Here is a 20,738-nt window from a genome sequence, read left to right as displayed (position 1 = left end):
GAAAACATGTCTCTGTAGGGTGCTCCAACTGGAAAAAGGGGCCTTGGTGATTGTAATGTTCCAAACAATTCATTTCAAGCACCAACGTGATGATTATAGTTTGTCGTTTCTGGAGAGTAGTTAAACCTCATGTAATGAGGTTGCCAATTATCCCTGGTACTCCCTGATGTTTAGTGACAAATCAAAGCTACTTGGTGTACATAAGTGTGTTTGCTTGTCAAGCCCATGGCCTGTCACCCACAGCTGGCCCCACAGCAGGAGATAGCGGGGATGCTTGATGCCTCGGCACAGGTGTCGCTTGGCGTGTTAAAAGGTGGGAAGTCAAGAGATTAGCAGGAGTGATGGAGAGCTTTGGGACATCCTCCTGGTCCCTTCCAACCTATGGATGATCCTATGACCAACGCTGCAAATGGAAGGACTGAAGTGTTGGGTTTTAAGTACTTCAGCAGTTGTAAGAGGCTGAGGTTTCTTGTTCTCAGTGTACCTTGCCATGGCAATCGAAAGTGCTTTTCTGCCGTCGTTTTCTGTAGTGTAGAGGGTGCATAAGGATGTTAAATGAAGTCATCCTTCTGAGCATGGGAAGGTGAGTGTTTCTGTGCCAAGTCTGATATAGCTTGTGGGTTCTTCAAGAAGATTTTTTGAGACTCTCTTTTGAATCCAAAAAACCTTTTCCTTTTCCCATTTGGCAAATGAACTTCAAATTTGTAGCTCCGAAGTGCTGCTACAAAGCGTTCAGCTAACCTTTGGGCCAGCGAGGCACAGAGTAACATTTCCCATGACTTCTGCTGGGATCAGCTCCAGTGAAGAAACACTACACTTAGCTGTTGTGTTCTCCAGGGCTTTACTGTCCCTCGCCAGACATTTTCCCTTCCCTCTTCATACCCAGCACCATATGCCAGGCAGCTGAAAGCACGTCACTCTAAACTATCAAGAGATTTTTAAACTTCACTGCTGACTTTTAATCTTATTCTCAGAGGTATTTCACCCCAAGAACTGAGATAGATAAAGCAGCGGCAGGTGTCAAATGATTCATCTTAACAGGTGGCAGTGGCAAGACAAAAGGATATTCATTTCTATGAGGAGCCTCCTGTCATTTCCCTTAGAAAATGAAAGGGAACGAGCTGGCCCTGGCTCCTAGCTGAGGACATGATGGAGGCTGCCAGGCATTGCCTCCGTTGCCTGTGTGTTCTTTGCACTGGGTTTTGTATCATACCCTCCAGCTGGTACAGAGCCTCGTTGCAGTAGACGCTGGTCAAACATGCACTGTAGGACAGGATCTGTCCCAGAAAACACACCCAGACACACAGAGAGGAGAAGCAATGATGAAGTGATGGGTCTCGTTGACACAAGGGCCTCCTCTCTTGAGTGAGATGGTGCAATAACTCTGCAAAATCTTTGCTGTCCTTCCCTGAGTATGAAGGATGAATTTTGGTCCTGGCAATGCATGATGGGTTGGTACGAGCCTTGCCAACTTCAGAAATAAATGTCCATGATCTTTAACTCCCTTCTGCAAAAGAGAGGCTGTCATTGTTATTACTTGGTGGATAAAGTTAGTGGTAGACCTTTGTGTCTTTCCATTTGAATTGGCACAAAGTTACATCTTGAGGAATCCATTAATCTCAAACAAACTGAACTCCAGAGGCACAACAGGCATTAATACCTTAAATATGGCTTTCTAGGCTCAGCACTGCCAAGTCCACCTTCGCATTTTCCCTCGTTTTCCTGGCAAGAAGGGGAAATTCTGTAGGTGGCCAGCAGAGAATTGAGGGAGGTAGCAGGTGGTTTCTGAGATCTAGCCGCATCTGAATCCCCACACACTCCTCTTCCTCCCTCACAGTATTTTTTTTTTCCTCTCTTTTTCTTTTCCTCTCCCTTGTTCTCGTAAAAATACTATGCCTCCTGCACCTTCATTATGTTCAGCAAATCCTCAGGAAGCAAGTATTTTATATAGCATGAAAAAACATTTGTGATGTAAAGAGACCAGAAACTGTGGAGTGGTCCCTTCCAAAAAAGTTGGATCAAAACTAATTATAACCCTTTCCCCCTGCCCCCCCACAGAAAGAACCAAGGGGACCCTAGCAGAGCCTTGACAAAGAGCTGTTCCTTTACTTGCTGAGGCCAGTGCAATTAGATTTCACACCAAAAAAAACCCTAAGGAAAAACAGAAGCCAACACCAGAAAATTCTGTCGTCTGCCAGACCCTGGTACACCACAGGGGATGTGGGGGATGGATTTTCAAAATGCAAATAGGGGTCCATTGAGGCTTCACCACACTTCAGCGAGGTAATTTTCAAACTTAATGATTTTCACGTTTAATTCAGGGAGAAATTAGTCATCAGGTATTGAGACAAAGCAAGGCTCTCTTCTGTACTGGGATGCTCTCCTCTTCAAGCTGTGTTATCTTGGCAATAATTAAAATGTTCGCTGAAGTAGAAAATGTGCTATCTGATTCATTAGCCAGATTTCCCTTTGTAAGGTAACTCGTGTTTGCTTATCGGAAATAGAGACGGGCTTGGAGAAGAGGGCTCTGGACGCTTAATGATTCGGGAGGGAGGAGCAAGGGATCATGAAACTAAAGCAAGTGTGTATGTGCGTGTGTTACACAGTGAGTAGCTCACTCACACTGGAAGGGTGTCCCCTTCCACCCTTGCAGCCACTGAGACTGGTGGGATCTACATGGAAGGTATCGCTTGGCTGATCAAGCTTTCATTTATGGCAACACTCAGGCTAACGTGTCTGTCCCAAGCATGAGGTCCCTTATGCCTGAGGGTAACTCCTTCAGCAAGCGAGGCAGAGTTATGTGGGAATAAGAAATGAAGCAAATCTGGATGTCAGGTGAAGGAAACGTTAAGTGTGAACTGGGTTAGCTTCTGTCTGAAAGCTTGCAAGAATTTGTGCGGTGCCAAGTACAGTACTCATGACACCCATCGGCTGGCTCAGCATTGCTCATGAGGAGCAGGTAGGGAAAGGAGAAGGAGAAAGAAAATACTAGGCTTTGATTGACCTCCTTATGGGGGAAACAAAGGCAATATTAGAAAACGCTGATCCTTCTGAATTTCAAAATCATCTGTAAGATGTAAACATAATGATAAGTGACTTCTTTTTGTACCCTCCTGGCATCTGAATCTTTAGATATCCTTGTGAGGCCCTTTTCATTTTGTTGCCACTTTTCAACCAGTTTGTCTGTGCAGAAGAGAAAATTACTCCTAATGCTGGAGTTTGTCCTGCGGGAGAGCAGCAAGGCACCTCCAGCACCTTGAGTAGAGCCTACACAAAAACATCTCTCCCTTTTTTCTCTCTTCTAGTGATCCCCAAAGTAACTAAGCACTTGCTCTCCAATCCTGTCTTCACCTGTATCATCCTGGCTGCCTGCATGGAGATCGCGGTGGTGGCCGGCTTCGCCGCCTTCCTGGGAAAGTACCTGGAGCAGCAGTTCAACCTCACCACCTCATCTGCCAACCAGCTCCTGGGTGAGTAACCACAGGGGCCACCAAGTCTCTAGTGTCCAAAGGCATCTAAAAGTGTTCAGTGTGACTGGTAACTGCAGCCAGGCTTACTGGTTAGGCTGCCCAAAAAGTAACTTGCCCCGCATCTAGAAATGTGTCCATGAGTGGCAGGGCTGAGCTCCAACTGTGCTTTGGCTGCAGAGCCCAGAGCAGACCTCCCGTGTCCTTCCTCCTCAACTGCGCTCTCCACCACAGCCCACTGCAATCACTTCCCCTGTAGCCGAGCCCATTGTGTGAGAAGTGGTGTGATACAGCCCGGATATGAATGTCCTTGATGGCCCTGAAGTACAGCAGAAATCCCAACCAGATTGGGCCGTTAGGTTGCCCAAGACTGCAGTTGCTCGCTGAGCGACAGGTCTGCCCATCAAACTACTTGTCTTATGGTTCAGGTATCTCAGAGTTCTCCAGCCCATCTCCATTTGGGTTAGGAAGCCCAGTTTCTCCTGCTAGTCCGTCCTTTCTCCTCGAACTGGAAACGACAGGATTGTAATTTGCAGTTCAAATAGCTGAGCTAGTGCAGCTTGGTTGTCTTTCAAATGCCCCTTCTCTCCAACCACGCTATGCTGCCATGGTTTCCCATATATAGTTCTCAACATTCATTCGTTCCCTGACAGGACACTGATGCACAAGCAGGATCTTCATTTATTTTCCTTCCGCTGCTCATTCCCAAGCAAGCCCACCAATTTGTTTATGACAGCCGTTCTCTCGGCAGCACCCAATTAAGGTACCTGCAAGTTGATCTTGGGTGATCTGCAGCCACAACTCACCAGATGGGCAACTGGCAGTGATCTGTCAAAAACTGGGACATCATGAAATGGATGGATCTTAATATCAAAATAAGGAGCTTGCAAGCTGCTCTCCTGGCAGTTATTTATTTCCTGTTGAACTCATTGGTGTCTTCTGGTTTTAGCCTGGTTTTCTAAAAGAAACAATCCCCTGCAGTCAGTCTTGCCTCCCCCAGCAGCACAGGAACTCACTGGGGAATTTTAATAGGATTTGACAGAGGGCAGAGGTCTCAAAGATGTCAGGCTCTTCCATCTTTCCTGAAAATTAAAAGCTTGGCAAAGGAAAGCAACTTCACTGTTGATCCACTGGGAGAAGGAAAACCACTGTGCTCTTTGATGGGGTATGTCTGGGCATTCAGCAACGAGAGAATCACCTCTGAGCCAGAGCACGTTCTGCCTCTGACCTAGCAGTGGGAAAGAAGACTTTGATACTTCTGTGGTCCTCGCAGCAACTTGTTTAATTTAAACAAAGTTGCTACCAGATCTCCCACATGGCATTTATGGGAGTCCAGAAATGCCTGGATTTGGATGCACTTCTAAGCTTAGCCCGGGTAGGTAAGGTTTGGAGTATAACTGGCAGTAAGGATAAAAGCGAACCCAGAGAAGGTTAGTGTGATAATGCCTTTCTGTGCCTGGAAAATGAGTCACTTCTGGCAGTGATTTTGCACCTCACAGTTTAAGAAGATTCTTTAAGGGAGACTTAATATTTTCAAATGCGACTGTTACCTAATCTCTGAAGATCAGGCTGCTGTGAAGTGTACCAAGCAGGGCTCATACAAAGCCTCTAGACACCTCAGAAAATTCTCAACTTTATTTGTCTGCCAACTGTTGCAGGAAGCATTAGAGGTGCTGCTGCTTAGGTTAGGGTGAGCCAATCTCAGCAATTTTGGCATCTCCCTCCAATATGGACAAAAACTAGAAGATCCTAGCTCCTCTGTGCAAGGCAGCATACCCATTTGCATCTATTCCTCTCTTTTTGGGCAACCCCAGCTTGGTGCTACTCCAGCAGTTGGTCATTACAAGGTTTCCCCGTGACAGCACTCTGTGCTGGAAAGTAAAAAGCTGTAATAGTGTGGTTTGCACCTCACTCACACTTGTTACTAACTGATTTTGTCTCTTGCAGGGATGACAGCCATCCCATGTGCGTGTCTGGGCATATTCCTGGGTGGCCTCTTGGTGAAGAAGCTCAGCCTGTCTGCTCTGGGAGCCATCAGGATGGCCATGCTGGTGAACCTGGTGTCCACAGCTTGCTACGTGTCTTTCCTGTTCCTGGGATGTGACACAGGACCTGTGGCAGGGGTTACTGTTCCCTATGGAAACAAGTGAGTCCCTGGAGAGTTTCAGGGTCTCACCCGGCCTTACCAGCATAAATGCCAGGTTATTTTCCTCAACAGGCAGCCTTCAGACAGCACTGGCCATATGGAGCAAGCATTTAGAAGGCAATGTTGTACAGAGCTCTTGGTTTGGGATGTGTTCGTGCCACTCATCACTGTGAGAGCTGAGTACCTGCAGCCGACAACAGAGTTTTACTAAAATCGGTTAAACTGAATCAAAATGAATGACAAGGGGTAATGGTTTTAAAATAGAGGGAGGTAGATTCAGGTTGGATATTAGGAAAAAAATTTTTACCATGAGAGTGGTAGAACACTGGAACAGGTTGCCCAGAGAGGTGGTGGATGCTCCATCCCTGGAGACATTCAAGGCCAGGTTGGACGAGGCCCTGAGCAACCTGATCTAGTTGGAGATATCCCTGTTTGTTGCAGGGGGGTTGGACTAGATGACCTTTGAAGGTCCCTTCCAGCCCTAACCATTCTATGATTCTATGAAAAGGTGCCAGATCTGATTCTGCACCCATGGCCACCTTGGTAGCATTGGCTCCACCACACTGCCTGGTTTCTCTTGGCAGCGAGAGGTGTGTGCTGCTTTGTACATTTATTTAAGTGCCTGAGGGGAATTTGTAGGACCAGGTTTTAGACGCCTGGAAATTCAGATATGGTGAAGAGAGAGGATGTGTGGCTCCAGGCCCGTTTTGATGAGAGAAATGAGGCGTGCGGTGCCCTGTAGCATTCACAGGACTTGGAGAGAATTACTCTGTATTTTATTTTCTGGTGCTCCTTAATATGCAGTGGCGACTTTTTTGAAGATGATGGCTCTCAGCGCCTCACTGTTAACTGTTCTAGGAAAAAAACAGCTCAGACTCTTCTAGCATGTCTTTGGGTTTTCTTGGGGTAACAAGGCAGCCTAAGCCTCGCATTAGGTTCCCTGTTGCAGAGGGATAGTGGCCATGGCATTTCTGTCCCCAGGGAGAGGCTGTAGCCTGGATATCTTCAAGCTGGGACCCACGTAACCTGCGCACTGCTTTTTGTGATTTGTCACCTTAACTAACACCCTCCAAAGCCATCTTTGTGTGGCACTGGTTGCAAGATTGCAATACCATTACACTGATGGCTGATACAATTTCTCTTTCTCTTACAGCTCAACTCCAACCTCATCTCTGGACCCGTATTCCCCCTGCAATAACAACTGTGAATGCCAAACTGATTCCTTCACTCCAGTCTGTGGGGCAGACGGGGTCACGTACTTATCCGCCTGCTTTGCTGGCTGCAGCAGCACGGTGAGTGGGCTTTCCTTGGGACCTCTCACCTGTAGGAACGATTCTGTGAGCACGAGTGGGTGAGGTTAGTGTGTATCTGGTGAAGGAGCTTGTTCAGAGCCAGCAGCGCTTACACCTCCAAAAGCTAACCCCATACCTCAGGGGCACCTGAGCCGCTGTCATTTTTCGCTCTTTTGCATGGATGCCTGCTGACTCCAGAAGCAGCCTGCCAGGGTCACCCACGGAGCAGGATGGGATTTCCCATCCTCCTCCTGCTCAGGTCTTTCTCCTCAGCACGGAAGCAAGGAACACGAGAGGAGATCTGCACAGTTCTCCACTGGCAAAACCCAGATCCTCTGCAAGAGCTCACTAGCCCAGGCTGTGGGACCAGCTTCTCTTTTCTCCTGCAGCTCCTCATGTCCCCACTTCTCCACCTGCTCGTCTTTGCCCTGCCCAGTCCTTTTGTTCTTTTTCCTCTTACTCTTTTCCTCAGTCTGATTCCTAGACACATATGATCAGATCCTGGTTTTATTCAACCTTGTTTAAGCTTTTGTTCCGCTCCTCTTGCCTCTCTCTCTTTCCCTGCTTTGCTCTGAGGCAGTGGCAAGAGCAGTCGTCAAGGGAGCAGAGACTCCATGCAAAGACATTCTGCATTTTTCACTTCTCCATATCTAAGAGTTTATTTCCTTTAGACAACTCTTAAAGACCAAACCATCTCTGTGTCAAGAAGATGTGGGGAATTTTTAACAATATCTTAAAAGCCTGCTTTTCCATTTTTTGCTGCTGAAATGCTAATGTCTTCTGGCTTACACTGGAAATGAGTGCCTGGGTGGTAACTGGTGGAGGTTCCTGCAGTCCTTGCTCCCTGCCTGGGGCCGTGCCAGGCATAGTGACCGCTGCCACGCTGCCTGTGTGGAGCCCGTGGGATGTCAGCCTGGTCACAGTGACCGTTCGTGGCTGCAGAGGCATCAATGCTCACCACATACAATTATCCTTCCACGGTTTCATCCTTCCTTTTTGAGGAGACATTAAACCTCCTTTCCTGCCCAAATGAGACAAACCGCCTGTGTGTGCCGGTGAGCGGAGGTTCAAGCTCACTGCTAGCAAGTGCAGCCTCACAGCCCAGATGACCTGGGAGCTCGTCCTGCTTAATCCTCAATTCCCACTCCAGCTTCAGAGACATAAGCATCCCTTTGAGATATCATGGTTTCAAGGTGCTTTCAGCAACCCCACAAGTGACTCCATGAGTGTGTGGCATGTGCAAAGGTGTTACCTCCTGCCCTCTTTTTCCTCCTCCTTCTTCTCCTAACGAGAGACAAGTCAACACCTAGGGCAGCAACACGATCGTTTTAACAAGAAGCCAGCTTGTACAAGGCGCACAGAATAGTGTCTCACCAGTTCACTGAGTCCATAGCAAGAATACGGCTGACGTGGTCCGTGGCTGGAGTGCAGGAGCAACCTCCTCGCTGTGTGGTTCAGGACAAAGCTCTGGCTCCTCTGGAAGGAGCACAGTAATGAATATTCAGCTCTGCCCCTTCAGTCTGCAGCTGCCTGACCTCGTGCTCTGCAAGAACAAACCTCTGAGCAAAACCCTCGCTCTCCCTCACCTTCTCTCTTTCTCATTCATTCTTATTTCGCCTTTTCATCATCATCTTGGGGTTCTTTTCATCGCTTTGTTTTGTGGGTTTTTTGCAGTAACATTCTGAACACAAATTAGTGAAGCAATAGCATCCTCTGGAACAGGCGTTATCAAGAATTATGGACCAGTTTGGCCATGCAATGGCCCTGAGGCAAAGCCAAATTGCCAAACCAGGTTTTAAACCCATAATCCAGGTAATGACCTGTCTAGAGGGTCTTGTGAATGTTATATGCTTGTGATGAGCCGAGGGTTGCTTTTTACTGGGACATAAAATTCTCTGAATGCTTTATTTAACTTTACTGCGTTGGATGTTTCTGACTGCCTCTCTCTGCTTTTCCTCTGTGAACAATTTCTAAAAGCAATATGTAGCTCAGGTTTTTTTCTATTTCATTTCTTCTCTCTTACTGAGCTGGTTGCAGAGGTGCACCTGTCCAAAAAGCTGTAGGAGTATTGGTGCTGATAGGCAGAGCTCTGACACCCTCAGGACTTTCTCTTCCCAGCCATTCCTGTGAGTGACCCTTGTGTACGAAGCCTTTGACCGTGCATCTTGTTTGTTTGATGCTATTGCTTCTCTCACCCTTTTGGCTGGAGATGCATGAATTCCAGCCTGGCATTACCATGCTGGCATCTTGTGGCTTTGCACTAAATTACCAGCCTGTCCCTTCCCTGTCAGAGCCAGGGTTTAAAAAAAAATGAGTAATTAAAAACATGGGTAATTTGCATAGATGATTACCCCAAGATCAGGATGCTGTTAAAGGTGCAAACTGCATCTGTGCAGCTTCACGTGCACACAGAAAATCTGGGTGTGCAAGCTGCTGGGCGGTGAAAGGCTGTGACAGTGTGTGTTTGAAGGCAGCGAGGTTGCAGACAAGGGAATCTATAGTAATTTGGCACAGGTTGCAAAAGGTTGCCTCTCCACAGGACAAAGGTAAAACTCCATCTTTGATGTTTCCTGGTTTGATGTCTGAGTTGTATAGTGTGTCAGTAATAAAAGATCAAAGATCTCCCAGGTAAGGATGAGGTGCAGCCCTAAGCAAGCAGATGGAGTTGGTACAAACTACTCGCACTGCTTTGGCCATCACCTTGGTGCAAAATGGTGGAAAAAGCTTATTTAGGACAAATTTTCAGGCAACGGAGGTGGGGACCTGCCTCATGGTTTGTAAAAAAAATCAATAGTGGGAGGAGAATCTGCCCACCATTGCCAGAAACAGGTACTTTCTCTCCATGGATGAGAGCCCAGGGGATTTAAGCAGCCAGTTCTGCGTGTGTGCCGTGAATGGGAATTTTGTCCCAGGACATTTCAGTGCAGGTTTGTACTTTCCTGCACTTAGATGAGTTGCAATCCACACGGCTGGGCGTGTGTGCCGTGATGGGAATTTTGTCCCAGGACATTTCAGTGCAGGTTTGTACTTTCCTGCACTTAGATGAGTTGCAATCCACACGGCTGGGCGTGTGTGCCGTGATGGGAATTTTGTCCCAGGACATTTCAGTGCAGGTTTGTACTTTCCTGCACTTAGATGAGTTGCAATCCACACGGCTGGGCGTGTGTGCCGTGATGGGAATTTTGTCCCAGGACATTTCAGTGCAGGTTTGTACTTTCCTGCACTTAGATGAGTTGCAATCCACACGGCTGGCAATGCACTGCAGTAAGAACCAGGAGCTACAAATTCTGGTTGTCTCTGTGCAAACACCACCGCAGTGGTGCTAATTGTCACCATCTCAAAGCCTTCGGGTGACAGCTTCTAACTCACAGCACAGGAATTTGTTAAGGAATTGTTTATGTTAATTATTGCTTGCCAGCTAGAAAGGCACCTGCATGTCTACTTCAGCTCTCCTGGAGTTCTGCACTGCGGTCTCTCTTGCCCTCTGTGCACTTATTTGGAAGAAAATCATTTGACTCTTATGCAGAAGAAAGATTGGTGTCAGAAAGGCTAGAGTGGTGTCTCTGCAGATCCTTATCTTTCGAGGTATTGAACCAGAAAGTGTGCTTTTGTATGGTCCTAAGGGGTCTTCAGTGGAAAAGCAAAGGAATTTCTACTTGAACGTGGTAGAAGGGAAGGGGAGGAGATTTAGCTATTTTTCAATATGTTTTATTTTATGGCATTACTCCTCTTACAAACATGTGACCTGCAAACCCAGCGGGCTTATGAAGACAAGCCATGAATCATTTATGATCGCTTCATTCTGTATTCGTGAAGGGATTTCTTGGTAGTATTGTGTGCCTTAATTGCACTGACATCCCCCACTCAGAAATTCAGAAGGGCAAGTTGGAAAATAACTAAAAAAAAAAAAAAAAAATCCCTAAATCTGTGAGTGGCAAACAAAGCTTCTTTTCACATCCTGCGCTTGCTGGAGAGATCAAAGAAGAATGCAGGCGTTTCGCCCTCCTTCTGATCACATATTGATAAAGTTTATCTCACCTGACTTCAGCTTTTAGCTCAACACAAATCCCTTTGAACCAGATGTCATTTATTAGCCCTCCAGAGCACTTGAGTCCCGCGGTGTCTGTGCTGCCAAGCTGCGGTGGTTCAGCTCTTGGTGAGCCGCGGCACCCATCGTGTGTGGCTTCTTCCCGGGATTCAGGGTGCTGGAAGCAGGCACCAAACCTGCAGCCAGCAACAAGGCTGCAGATTTACCTGCTTTTAATGTACTTCAGTTTAATTGCAAGAGCCAAGAGGATGGAGGTAAATAAGAAAGTAATTAGGAGCATAATTTGGGGATCTTCCTTGTCACAGGGACACAGATCGTTTCTTTATTCTCCTCCAAAGAGGTATAACTTGGTAATAATTTTGTCGCATTGACATTTATGGGAGAGACTTGAAAGGAGCAGAAGAAAAGAAACAAGCCAAGGGACAGCTTTCTCTTGGCTGGTAGCATGCATCAGAGCTGACGTGCTTCTGAAATCCTTTCCAAACCCCCCTCACATAAGCACTTAGGAGTTACTTAATTGACCATTAGAGGATTCGGAGTTGCTGTTGCCAAGCCCTCATTACAGAGGGCAGGTGGTGGGAACCACGGCTCTCACCTCCCTGAACCCCTGTGCTCCTCCGCAGAACCTCAGTGGCTGTTCGTGCCTCACCTCGGTCCCTGCCGAAAATGCCACCGTCGTTCCCGGCAAATGCCCCAGTCCCGGCTGCGAAGAGGCCTTCTTGACATTCCTCTGCGTGATGTGCGTTTGCAGCATGATCGGGGCCATGGCGCAGACGCCGTCAGTCATCATACTCATCAGGTAGGACCACTGCCGGGAGGATGCGATGAGCTGGCTGTGGGCTGCTCTTGGGGTGGGAACCAGGCTGGAGGGACCATGGGGGAATGGCTGGGAGCTGCAGGGATCCAAGGGTCCTGCACAGCTCCTGGCCTCTGCCTGTTTGGCTGCATGTCCCCATACCAATGACTTTGGCTTAGGTGGAGATTCAGTGCATCAGAAAATCCTCCCTTGACAAAGCACTGCCTGGTGGAGACACCTTGAAAGAGCTGCCCATATTTTCAAAAGATCTTGAACCCCCTCAGCAAACGAGGAGCTATGGGCACAAGCTTTCTCGTACGTTACTGCCTTTACATGCAGGCAGGAGTTGGGGATGTGAAAGCCTGAGCAGTCCTGCCTGAATTTCAGCCCTGTTGTTTCAAGTGTTAATCAAATAATTTTCTCTCTAAGCCACTATTCACTTGGTAGCACTTGGTTCATCCACGGCGTGGCCCCACTGACTCCAGTGCCTGCAATACTGGCCTGCTGGAGAGAATACAGGAATTGCTCAAGTACAGCTTTGGTAGAATGGGAGTGAGGAGAGACTGGGCTTGCAAACTCAGGGGATGCTGCAAAGAAGGGTGGCAAACTTGTTCTTACCAAGACTGAGATTAGCACAGAAAGGGAAATACAGAAGTGCAGTTTCCAGTCCAGGTAGCAAGGATGTTACAGCTGTATCAGGAAAGGGACAGAAGTACAGCCCCATGTTCTCAGCATTTAATGGCTTGATAAGATACTTTTAGTGATGGCCTGCAGATGTTAGAAACCATGGAATAGTGACAGGCTGCAGCAAAGACTAGCTTTGGTCAATACCCCGCTGGCTAGAGTTGAACTTCTCTCACCCTGGACCAAGTCCAAGAACAGAAGGAACTTGAAAGTCTGAAGGACATCTCTGAGTTGAGCCAATATGAATAGGTGGGCAAAAGTAGCTTATTCAAATAACTGACCTTGTGTTATTTCCAGACACATGGAACACTTCACCTTATGATATACGTATATATCTAAGCCCACGTTTATCCAGAATTACTTATCTGTCCAGGCTGTCACTTACTGAGAATAATAACCAGAGGCATAAATAGCAGATCCGTTCCGCTGCCTGGAAAATTCCAATAAAATTCAATCAATAAGGTCTGTATTAGAAACCCACTCTTGAGTGGATCTTGGACGGAACAGCTCTGCGAGGGCATGTCTCCCTGCAGGATACAAAACGAGATATTCCACCTACTAGTTCATTTCTCTCTTTACATCTACAGTAGCTAAAGGGAAATCAAATTTCTCATGATGAATATTGTGGCAAAAGTAATTTGAAGTTTGGAGAGTTCTTTGTTCAAGGGAGCTGCCAGCACCTGTAGTATCCGGAATGGAGACATCTTATTGTCATCTTCAGATGAGATAAGCCGGTCACCAGCGAGGAAGAAGAATGCACGGGAAAAAGAAAAGCAAAGGGAATATTAAAAACATGCAGCTCGCAGCTGTAGGAAATAAACAATTCACACATCCAAATTAGTAACTACGGTCGCCTCAGAATCACTGATAGCTACTAAAATGTACGGGGAAGAGCTCTTCGCCATGTACCACCTCGTGCTCTCTTGCATCTGCCATCGTAGGTTGCTAAAAGAAAGTTTTGGCATACGAGCATGTCCCCGGCAGTGACAAGTGGTGTTGGCAGCTCCTATGGTTAATTTAAAAATGAACTTCAATGTCTACAAATTAGACGTCTTGTCTAGGCAAGTCATTTGTTCACTGCTGTAGTCGGTGAGAAAAAGAGGTGTCTCCAGGTGACAACTTTTACTCTGCCCTAAGGTATGAGGATTGGCAGACTTTGGTCTTAAATACAAAAAGGCAGACCAACGGACACCACCACTGATTAAAAACCCACTGTGAATATTTCACATTTAATCTGTTTTTTCCATAAAATAAACTTTAATACTCCTTCTGTTTCCTTCACTTCCCACCCAACTGTAGAATCCTATTTGACACAAGCCATTAACCACTGGAACATTTTTCCAAGGGTAAATACTTCATGGTATTAAGTCTTTATATCAAGCCTGAGTGTCTGCTTGAAAACTTTGCTGAAATTCAGCCAGAGGTCACAGGCTTTCTGCAGGAATCATGGTACGATGTTACACGGTCAGCGTAACGTGTGAGATGAGGGCAGGTGATCATAATGATCGTTCTCTTAAATTAAAACCTATTACTCTTTCTGGCTGTTTTATCATGATGTCTGGTTCCTCTCCAATGTATTTATTGAGAGGACCACCACTGCCACCATGGGTGTCACTAGCAGTGCTGACTGCAAACTCCTGTAAGGAGCTAATGGAAGAGGCAGCTGAGGCCTTTGAAGTTTCCCTGTGAGATGAATCTGTTCATATGAGGATCACTGTCCTGCTTTCCCAGCCTGTATATACTGTGGGAGATAAAATGCTATTATAAGACTTAAGACTAAATTAATGATTTCCTGAAATTCCAAAGGCTTTGCTGAGCCCACCCCAAGAGGATGACTTTAGCCAGTGGCATCCTTGAGCTAAGTGAATTAGAAAGCCATGAATTATTTTTGAGAGCACCTTTGAAGGATAACACTTAATATGATAGAGTGGATTGTGTTCATAGCAAAAGGCAGCGTGACCATTGTCTTCCCAACATAAAAACAAATCACTTGCTAACCTCACACATATGACAACCAGTCTTCTTGAACACATCCTTACTGGGAGGCTTGATTTAACAGGCTGACTGAACCTTTTGGTCTGTCAACCTCCCTTCTCTCTCATGTTCCCAGTAGTCTGAGAAGTCTCAGAACAAAAAGTTTTCTCTCCCACCAATTCTCAACATCTGGAGTCTTGGAAGTGTGATGGGGAGCTTGTAAATGATGATTTAGTGGGATGGGAATTTCATTTTTCCCCATCCAATGACAAGATTAGCTGTTGCTATTAATGACTTAGCTAAATTCCTCAACCTATCACTAATGCAATTACTTTTGGGGCTGTAGGCAGTTCAGGCGAAGGGAGAAGAAAAACCCCATTAACGACTTTTTGAAGAGGTAGTGGTGGTGGCATCCTGGCTGACAGCACAGAATGGCCGCGGGGTGTGTTAATCTGAGCAGAACACAAGAATCGATTTCACTCTCTCCTTCCCTCCTCCCTACAGAACCGTGAGCCCCGAACTCAAGTCTTACGCTTTGGGGGTGCTTTTCCTGCTTCTCCGTTTGCTAGGTAGGTACAAAAATTTCATATCCTTCTCTCCCGTCCTTTCCTCCCTCACGGAAAACTGTGTTTTTAACATGCAAAAATTGATGTCTACTCCGTGTAATGCTGTGGTTGTCATGAGTGGGGTCTGGTGCAACGGGGTCCGAGCCCTCTCTATGAAAGATATCACATCAAGGCTCCTGAAGGCACTTTTCCTGCCGTTTGAATTGTGCTAATGGAAGAAAATGCGGTGTTGCATGAGAAATGACCGTTTCTGCCATGGTCCCACACAACCAGTTACTCTTCTATAGCTGTTATTAACACGTCAGCAGCTTGCAAAATTACTGCTGTATTGCATATTGCTGAAGTAGAGGGATATGTATTTTCATCCTCCTTTGAGGGATGGGATCTGTGTTACGTGGTGTGTTTGTCCCTTCCTTCGGGTCTCTTGGAAAGGAAAACAGTGAAATGAGACAGACTGAGTCCGTATCCTCCTGTGGATTAATATCCCATTAAATGCATATGGCTGTTCCTCTGGACCAGTATGTGCTTCTCATGTATGAATTAAAAGGAACACACTGGGCTGTTCGCCCACTTCTTGTTTCTGGGTGGAGTTTTTTTTTTTCCCTTTTGAAGAGATGGCTCCTATTTTAAAGCTCCTATATTTCAGCTCTTTAATCTCAAAGATTCAGGGCAAAATCCTCTCTGATTTATCTTTGTGTGGGTCCTCTCATGCACGGGGTTTCTGCATGTTGTGGGGGTGGGATTTACTTTTTTTTTAGTGGGGCATAGGCAGTACCTTCCCTGCTTGACCCCCCATTTTCAAAGGAATGAGCTGGAGAGTAAAACGCCATCTACTAGGCTGCAGCAAGACACTAGGAAGTAAGGAACTCAAACTCCCACAGTACCATACATCGCTTTGAATAAGTGACCTCATTATTTAGTTATTTTTGTGACACCTTATTCCTCGTTAGCTGAAGGAGACATGGTGGTCCCAGACCAGTTTACGATAAAGCTGATTAGATTTTCATTGCTTTTGGTGAAGTAGCTGCAGTCCTAGAGAAAGCTCCGTCAAGTGATCTTATCCAGAGCTCAGAGAACGCAAAGGGAAGCTTGGGTCAGGTCTGGTTCAAGCCTTGCAAGGACAGCATTTTCTTTAGCTGTCGGGGCTGCTCTCGGTTTTTGGCCTGTCTTCAGCTCTCGCTGGTTGAATGCAGAGTGTCAGCAGGCAAGTGTGCGAGGAGCATGGCTATGGGCTGTTGTTTCCAAAGGAAAAAGTACTTAAGGGGGGAGATTTTCTCTCTTTTCTCTTTTCCTTTCAAAAGAAGGAAACCTCCTGAGATAGCAGCATCTTGAATTCCTCCAAAACCAGTTTCAACCATGTATGCTTAAGTTGAATAGACCTTTTTTTTTCTTCTCCAATAAAGAAACCATAGTAAGAATTTAAACTCAAATTTTCATATGTTGCTCTGTCACTAAGGAATTCCCTTGAAATAAGACAATACATCCTGAAGCACAGGATGTATTGTAGCTCGGACCCACAGAAAATGAAAAGAAAAGTACTTTTCAATATGAGCAAGGGTATCCAAATCTTACCCTTAACAACCTGAGGTTTGAGAATAGCTTTACTGATTTATTTTAAAAGCTTTTCAGTTCACCTTTAAGCTTTGACTTAAGAAGAGAGTGATAATAGCTGCTTCTTGAACCAAAGGAGAGTATTAAATATAGGAGGTATGAGACCCGGAGGTGCAATCGTAGCTAATAGATTTCAGTAAGACAGAAGCAGCTTTTTTATACAGCCCTACACTTTCTGCAATGAAATATATATAGCAGAAATTTTTGCAACACTTTGCAGTGAGAGGTAAAACATGATTGAGTCTCTTTAATATTCACTGTAATAACATGAAACATGACTGAATTCTCCCGATATCCTCCTGGATATATTATCTCATTCCATAGGAATTCTGCTGTGAGAGGGCAGCATAACAGAGTCTTCGTATAAGAGCATTACCGCAGTTGCTCAGAGAAGAGAGTAAAGCAATGTTGTTGGAGCCAAAGGTTTGGAATGGTAATGTCTGGAAAGGCAAAGAGTTTTGGACTTGTAAGATCCTAGACACATCCTTTCTGAATGGGGTGTTCACCGTGCATCCTAGCAAAGTCTCTGCTTACCAGGGCACTTCCTTTTGGTTTTCCTATGAGCCTATGTTGTCTCCCTGTCTTTATCCAACGTCACAAAAACACAGTGTTTCTCTCTGAGAAGGACTTTCCAATCTGCAGTGCAACCCCTCAACTCTCATGTCTCAGAGGGTCTAGGTACTCAGTTGCTCCTGTGAATCTCTTGTCATCTCCTCTGGTAAAAAATGACCGGAAACACTCACTGGTTGCTAAAAGTTTTTCGTATGTTTTTCTTTGAGGTTTCCACATCCATACCTGCATTCACATAGGTGTAGCTTTGGAGTTCAATGAAACAGATCCTCCCTCAAGTCTTATGTGAAGCAATTTCCAGGCCAAATTATCTTGAAAACCTGGAAATCCAGCTGAAGCCAGCAGATGGAGATGATAGCTCTCTCTGAAGTTCAGCCTATATGTCTCCAAAGCTTTGTTTCAATATCTCTCAGTATGTTAACAAGTAGGTGCCCACACCTCAAAATGATGATCCAAATGCAGTTTTCTCTTATTCCAGAAAGCGTGTGACTCCTGCCTCCTTGGTCACTGCCCTGTGTGGATGTTATCCCCTTAGGTAGCATCCAGCACCGGGGTGGCACTGGGCACACCAGCAGTCTTTTTGCTCATTTCTGGCAGGAGCCTAGCTGAATTTTTACATTCCAGGTTGAGTATGTGGTTGTCAGGTTTCAACAAAAAAAGCATCTTTTAACTTAGAAGCAGAACCAGCCCTGTCTGGAATTTCCAGGCATTGACATGACAAACAGCAAGCTGGCACTGATGTTTTTTCCAGAGCATTACCAGGTTTTTAGATGTGATTAGTGGAACTAGTGTTTTTATAACAAAAAGATTGTCTTGCTTTTGTATCATCCGTTTTTATTTGCAACATTTCTGCTATTAATGACTGGTTAAAATGAGTACCAAAAGCCCATATAGCCTTTCTTAATGCCTGCTTTTATTAACATACAAGGAAGATCAAACAAAATCTGCAGAGCTCTAGTCATCGACAAAATGAAATAAAGAGATCTCAGTTACCACAGGGAACAGTGAAGACAAACAATTTATTTGTAGTCTTAGGATACATGCCAGGAATATCAGTATTGCTCATGACAAGCTGAAGGAGGGTATCTTTTTTAAGCCTGGAAATCCAGGTTAATGATGAAACTGGATCCAAGATTAAACACTTTTCTATCTAGAAACTTCAGTCCTTGGGTCTGTTTTGGCTACATGTGTATTTATAGAGTCCCAGGCATCACAGCACCTACAGATGGAGTGATGCTGTCGAGGGTATGTTATGCCCACCTGCTATTTGGTTTCAATGGATACGATCCTCTCCTTTGCTTGCTGTCTTAACCCACAGCAATGATTTCATCGATCAGGGTTTTTTCTGAGGTTTATTCACTTCCAGCCTTCCCCCACAAATACAGCAAAAGGAAGAGAAATGGTTTACGTTCTGTAGAACCTCCACACTCTCTTCTGAGTGCTGCGTGCTCAGTGCATGTGTGCTGGCTGGGAAGTGCAAAGCTGGAATATGGATGTCCTAACCACCAGTGGGGTAATGTGAAACAGGGAGCCTCTACAATGTCCCTGTCGGATGGTGAAAAGTAGAGAAGAAAAACATTGCCTTTATTAGTTAAATGAGATTGGAGTGATTACTTTGCTTTAAGATTGCAGCTCTGCTGCAAACTATGATTGAGAAACGCTCATCAGTAGTTAGCGGCAGTGGCTGTGGGAGTCCTGCTGTGATATTTCGTTTAATAGTGCACTGAAATTTTCCCTTCTTTTCAGATTTAATCTATTAGAGGCCATTGTTTCTTTTCCTCTGACCCAGAGAAAACCTTCTCCTGTGTCAGGGAAAGGTCCAAAGCTAGATCTCGGTGCCCCAACTGATTTCAGGCTCTGAACTGGAATCCCATGACGTCCTTCAGGTGAACACCCCAGAGTGCAGAATTACCGATATCTGAAAAGAGAGCATGCTTCAAGGCTGTCCTCTTCATCTTTCATTTACTCCTCTGCTTAGTCTCATTAGGCAAACGAGAAGCTTAATAAAAGCCACTTAAGCTTGAGTAAAATCCTTCCCGCATGTTGATATCAGCAGGAATCTCTTCCATAGCCGTTGAGTCTAAGCTAAGAACTCATCCACAGACTTTGTTTAGGTTGATTTAGAACTTAAAATTTAGAATCACAGGCTGCAGCTGGGACCATTAACCTTGATAAAGTATCCTCTCTTTCCAGCCACTGCAATCACGTCTTCTCTCTTTATCGTAAGGATCATAAAAGCATGATTTGTCTCTCGTATTTTGACAGGTTTTATCCCACCTCCGCTGATCTTTGGGGCTGGAATTGACTCCACGTGTCTGTTCTGGAGCACGTTCTGTGGCGAGCAAGGAGCCTGCGCGCTGTACGACAACGTGGTCTATAGATACCTGTACGTCAGTATCGCCATAGCCCTGAAGTCTTTTGCATTCATCTTATACACAACCACTTGGCAGTGCTTGAGGAAAAACTATAAAAGATACATCAAGAACCACGAAGGTGGTCTCAGCACTAGTGAGTTTTTTGCCTCTACTCTCACCCTAGACAATCTGGGGCGGGACTCGGTGCCCCAAAATCAGTCACATAGGACAAAATTTATCTATAACCTTGAAGATCATGAGTGGTGTGAAAATATGGAGTCTGTTTTATAGTGACTGTGGAGGGGTGAACTATATTAATAAAACAAGGGTCCTTTTTAATAAAAACAGGAGAGCACGAATGAAGAAACACAACTGCAAAATAACAACGGCAACACAGGAAACTTTCCTCTTTTTCTCCAAGTCAGACCCAGCCAGGATTCTTGAGAACAGCATCTTTTAATGGGATCGCTTGTGACATCCTGCGGGGTGCTGGAGAGAGCAGGGAGCTGCTGTGGCTGGGTACCAGCCCCTTTGATGGCAGTACGAGCTTCCAAGAAGGGCATCTGCAGGAGTTCATCGGAGAGCTCAGCCAACGGACAGGCTCGGGCATGAGGCATATGCTGGAATAGGTGTTTGCGGTGGCAAACAGGGTCCCAGGGATACGTGGAGCCCCACAGTGTGGGCTGAAGGGTTAGCTGGTCTGGGTGCTGTTCAAGCCCGCCGCGCCCCGTGATGGCAAAGAGGGAGCAGTGCTGGAGTTGTTCCACCAGTCACACTCTGTCACCAGCCACAAGTCCACGATAAATACCTTGAAAGCTGCTGGAAACCTTCCAGGTGGCGAGCAATGCTGTCAGAGGTATCCGAGCCCTTCCAGCCGAGGCTTATTCGCAGATTGCAGCTTTGTGGCTGTCTGTGAATAGCTGCACTCACATCTCTCCAGCCCAGTAAAGTTCAAGACATTTGCTCACACTTGCCAAACGTGCTGTCATTTTTAAAGGAGGACAAATTCCAAGTACTTGTCTGTGTAGTCCTCTAATAAGATTTTTTTAAAAATTATTTTCAAACCTATGTTAACCCTTAAATCGCTGACACTTTTCCATAGGGAGGATTTATTTATGCTAGTTTGGGGAAGGATCCTGTTTAATTCACCCAAACATAATGTGACTCAAGGGGTTTGTTTAATCCTCTGCGTTTTTTATCCATACGCCTTCATTCTAATATGCTACCAAG

The 20,738-nt window shown here is 45.7% G+C and overlaps 1 protein-coding gene across 1 annotated transcript in view; it reads left to right on the top strand.

Moving 5' to 3' along the window:
* The window catches only part of SLCO3A1 (solute carrier organic anion transporter family member 3A1), a 139,934-nt gene extending 120,135 nt beyond the window's left edge, over positions 1–19,799 (top strand). The window contains 6 exon segments of the mRNA XM_086620482.1: positions 3,306–3,470; positions 5,415–5,613; positions 6,767–6,905; positions 11,577–11,752; positions 14,912–14,976; positions 19,420–19,799. Coding sequence (XP_086476608.1) covers positions 3,306–3,470; positions 5,415–5,613; positions 6,767–6,905; positions 11,577–11,752; positions 14,912–14,976; positions 19,420–19,799 — 1,124 coding nt within the window.
* The last annotated feature ends 939 nt before the right edge of the window (positions 19,800–20,738 follow it).

This window comes from Tauraco erythrolophus, chromosome 14, assembly GCF_009769465.1.
Source record: "Tauraco erythrolophus isolate bTauEry1 chromosome 14, bTauEry1.pri, whole genome shotgun sequence".
NCBI classification, from domain to species: Eukaryota; Metazoa; Chordata; class Aves; order Musophagiformes; family Musophagidae; genus Tauraco; species Tauraco erythrolophus.
This window is presented reverse-complemented; position numbering and strand designations above follow the sequence as displayed.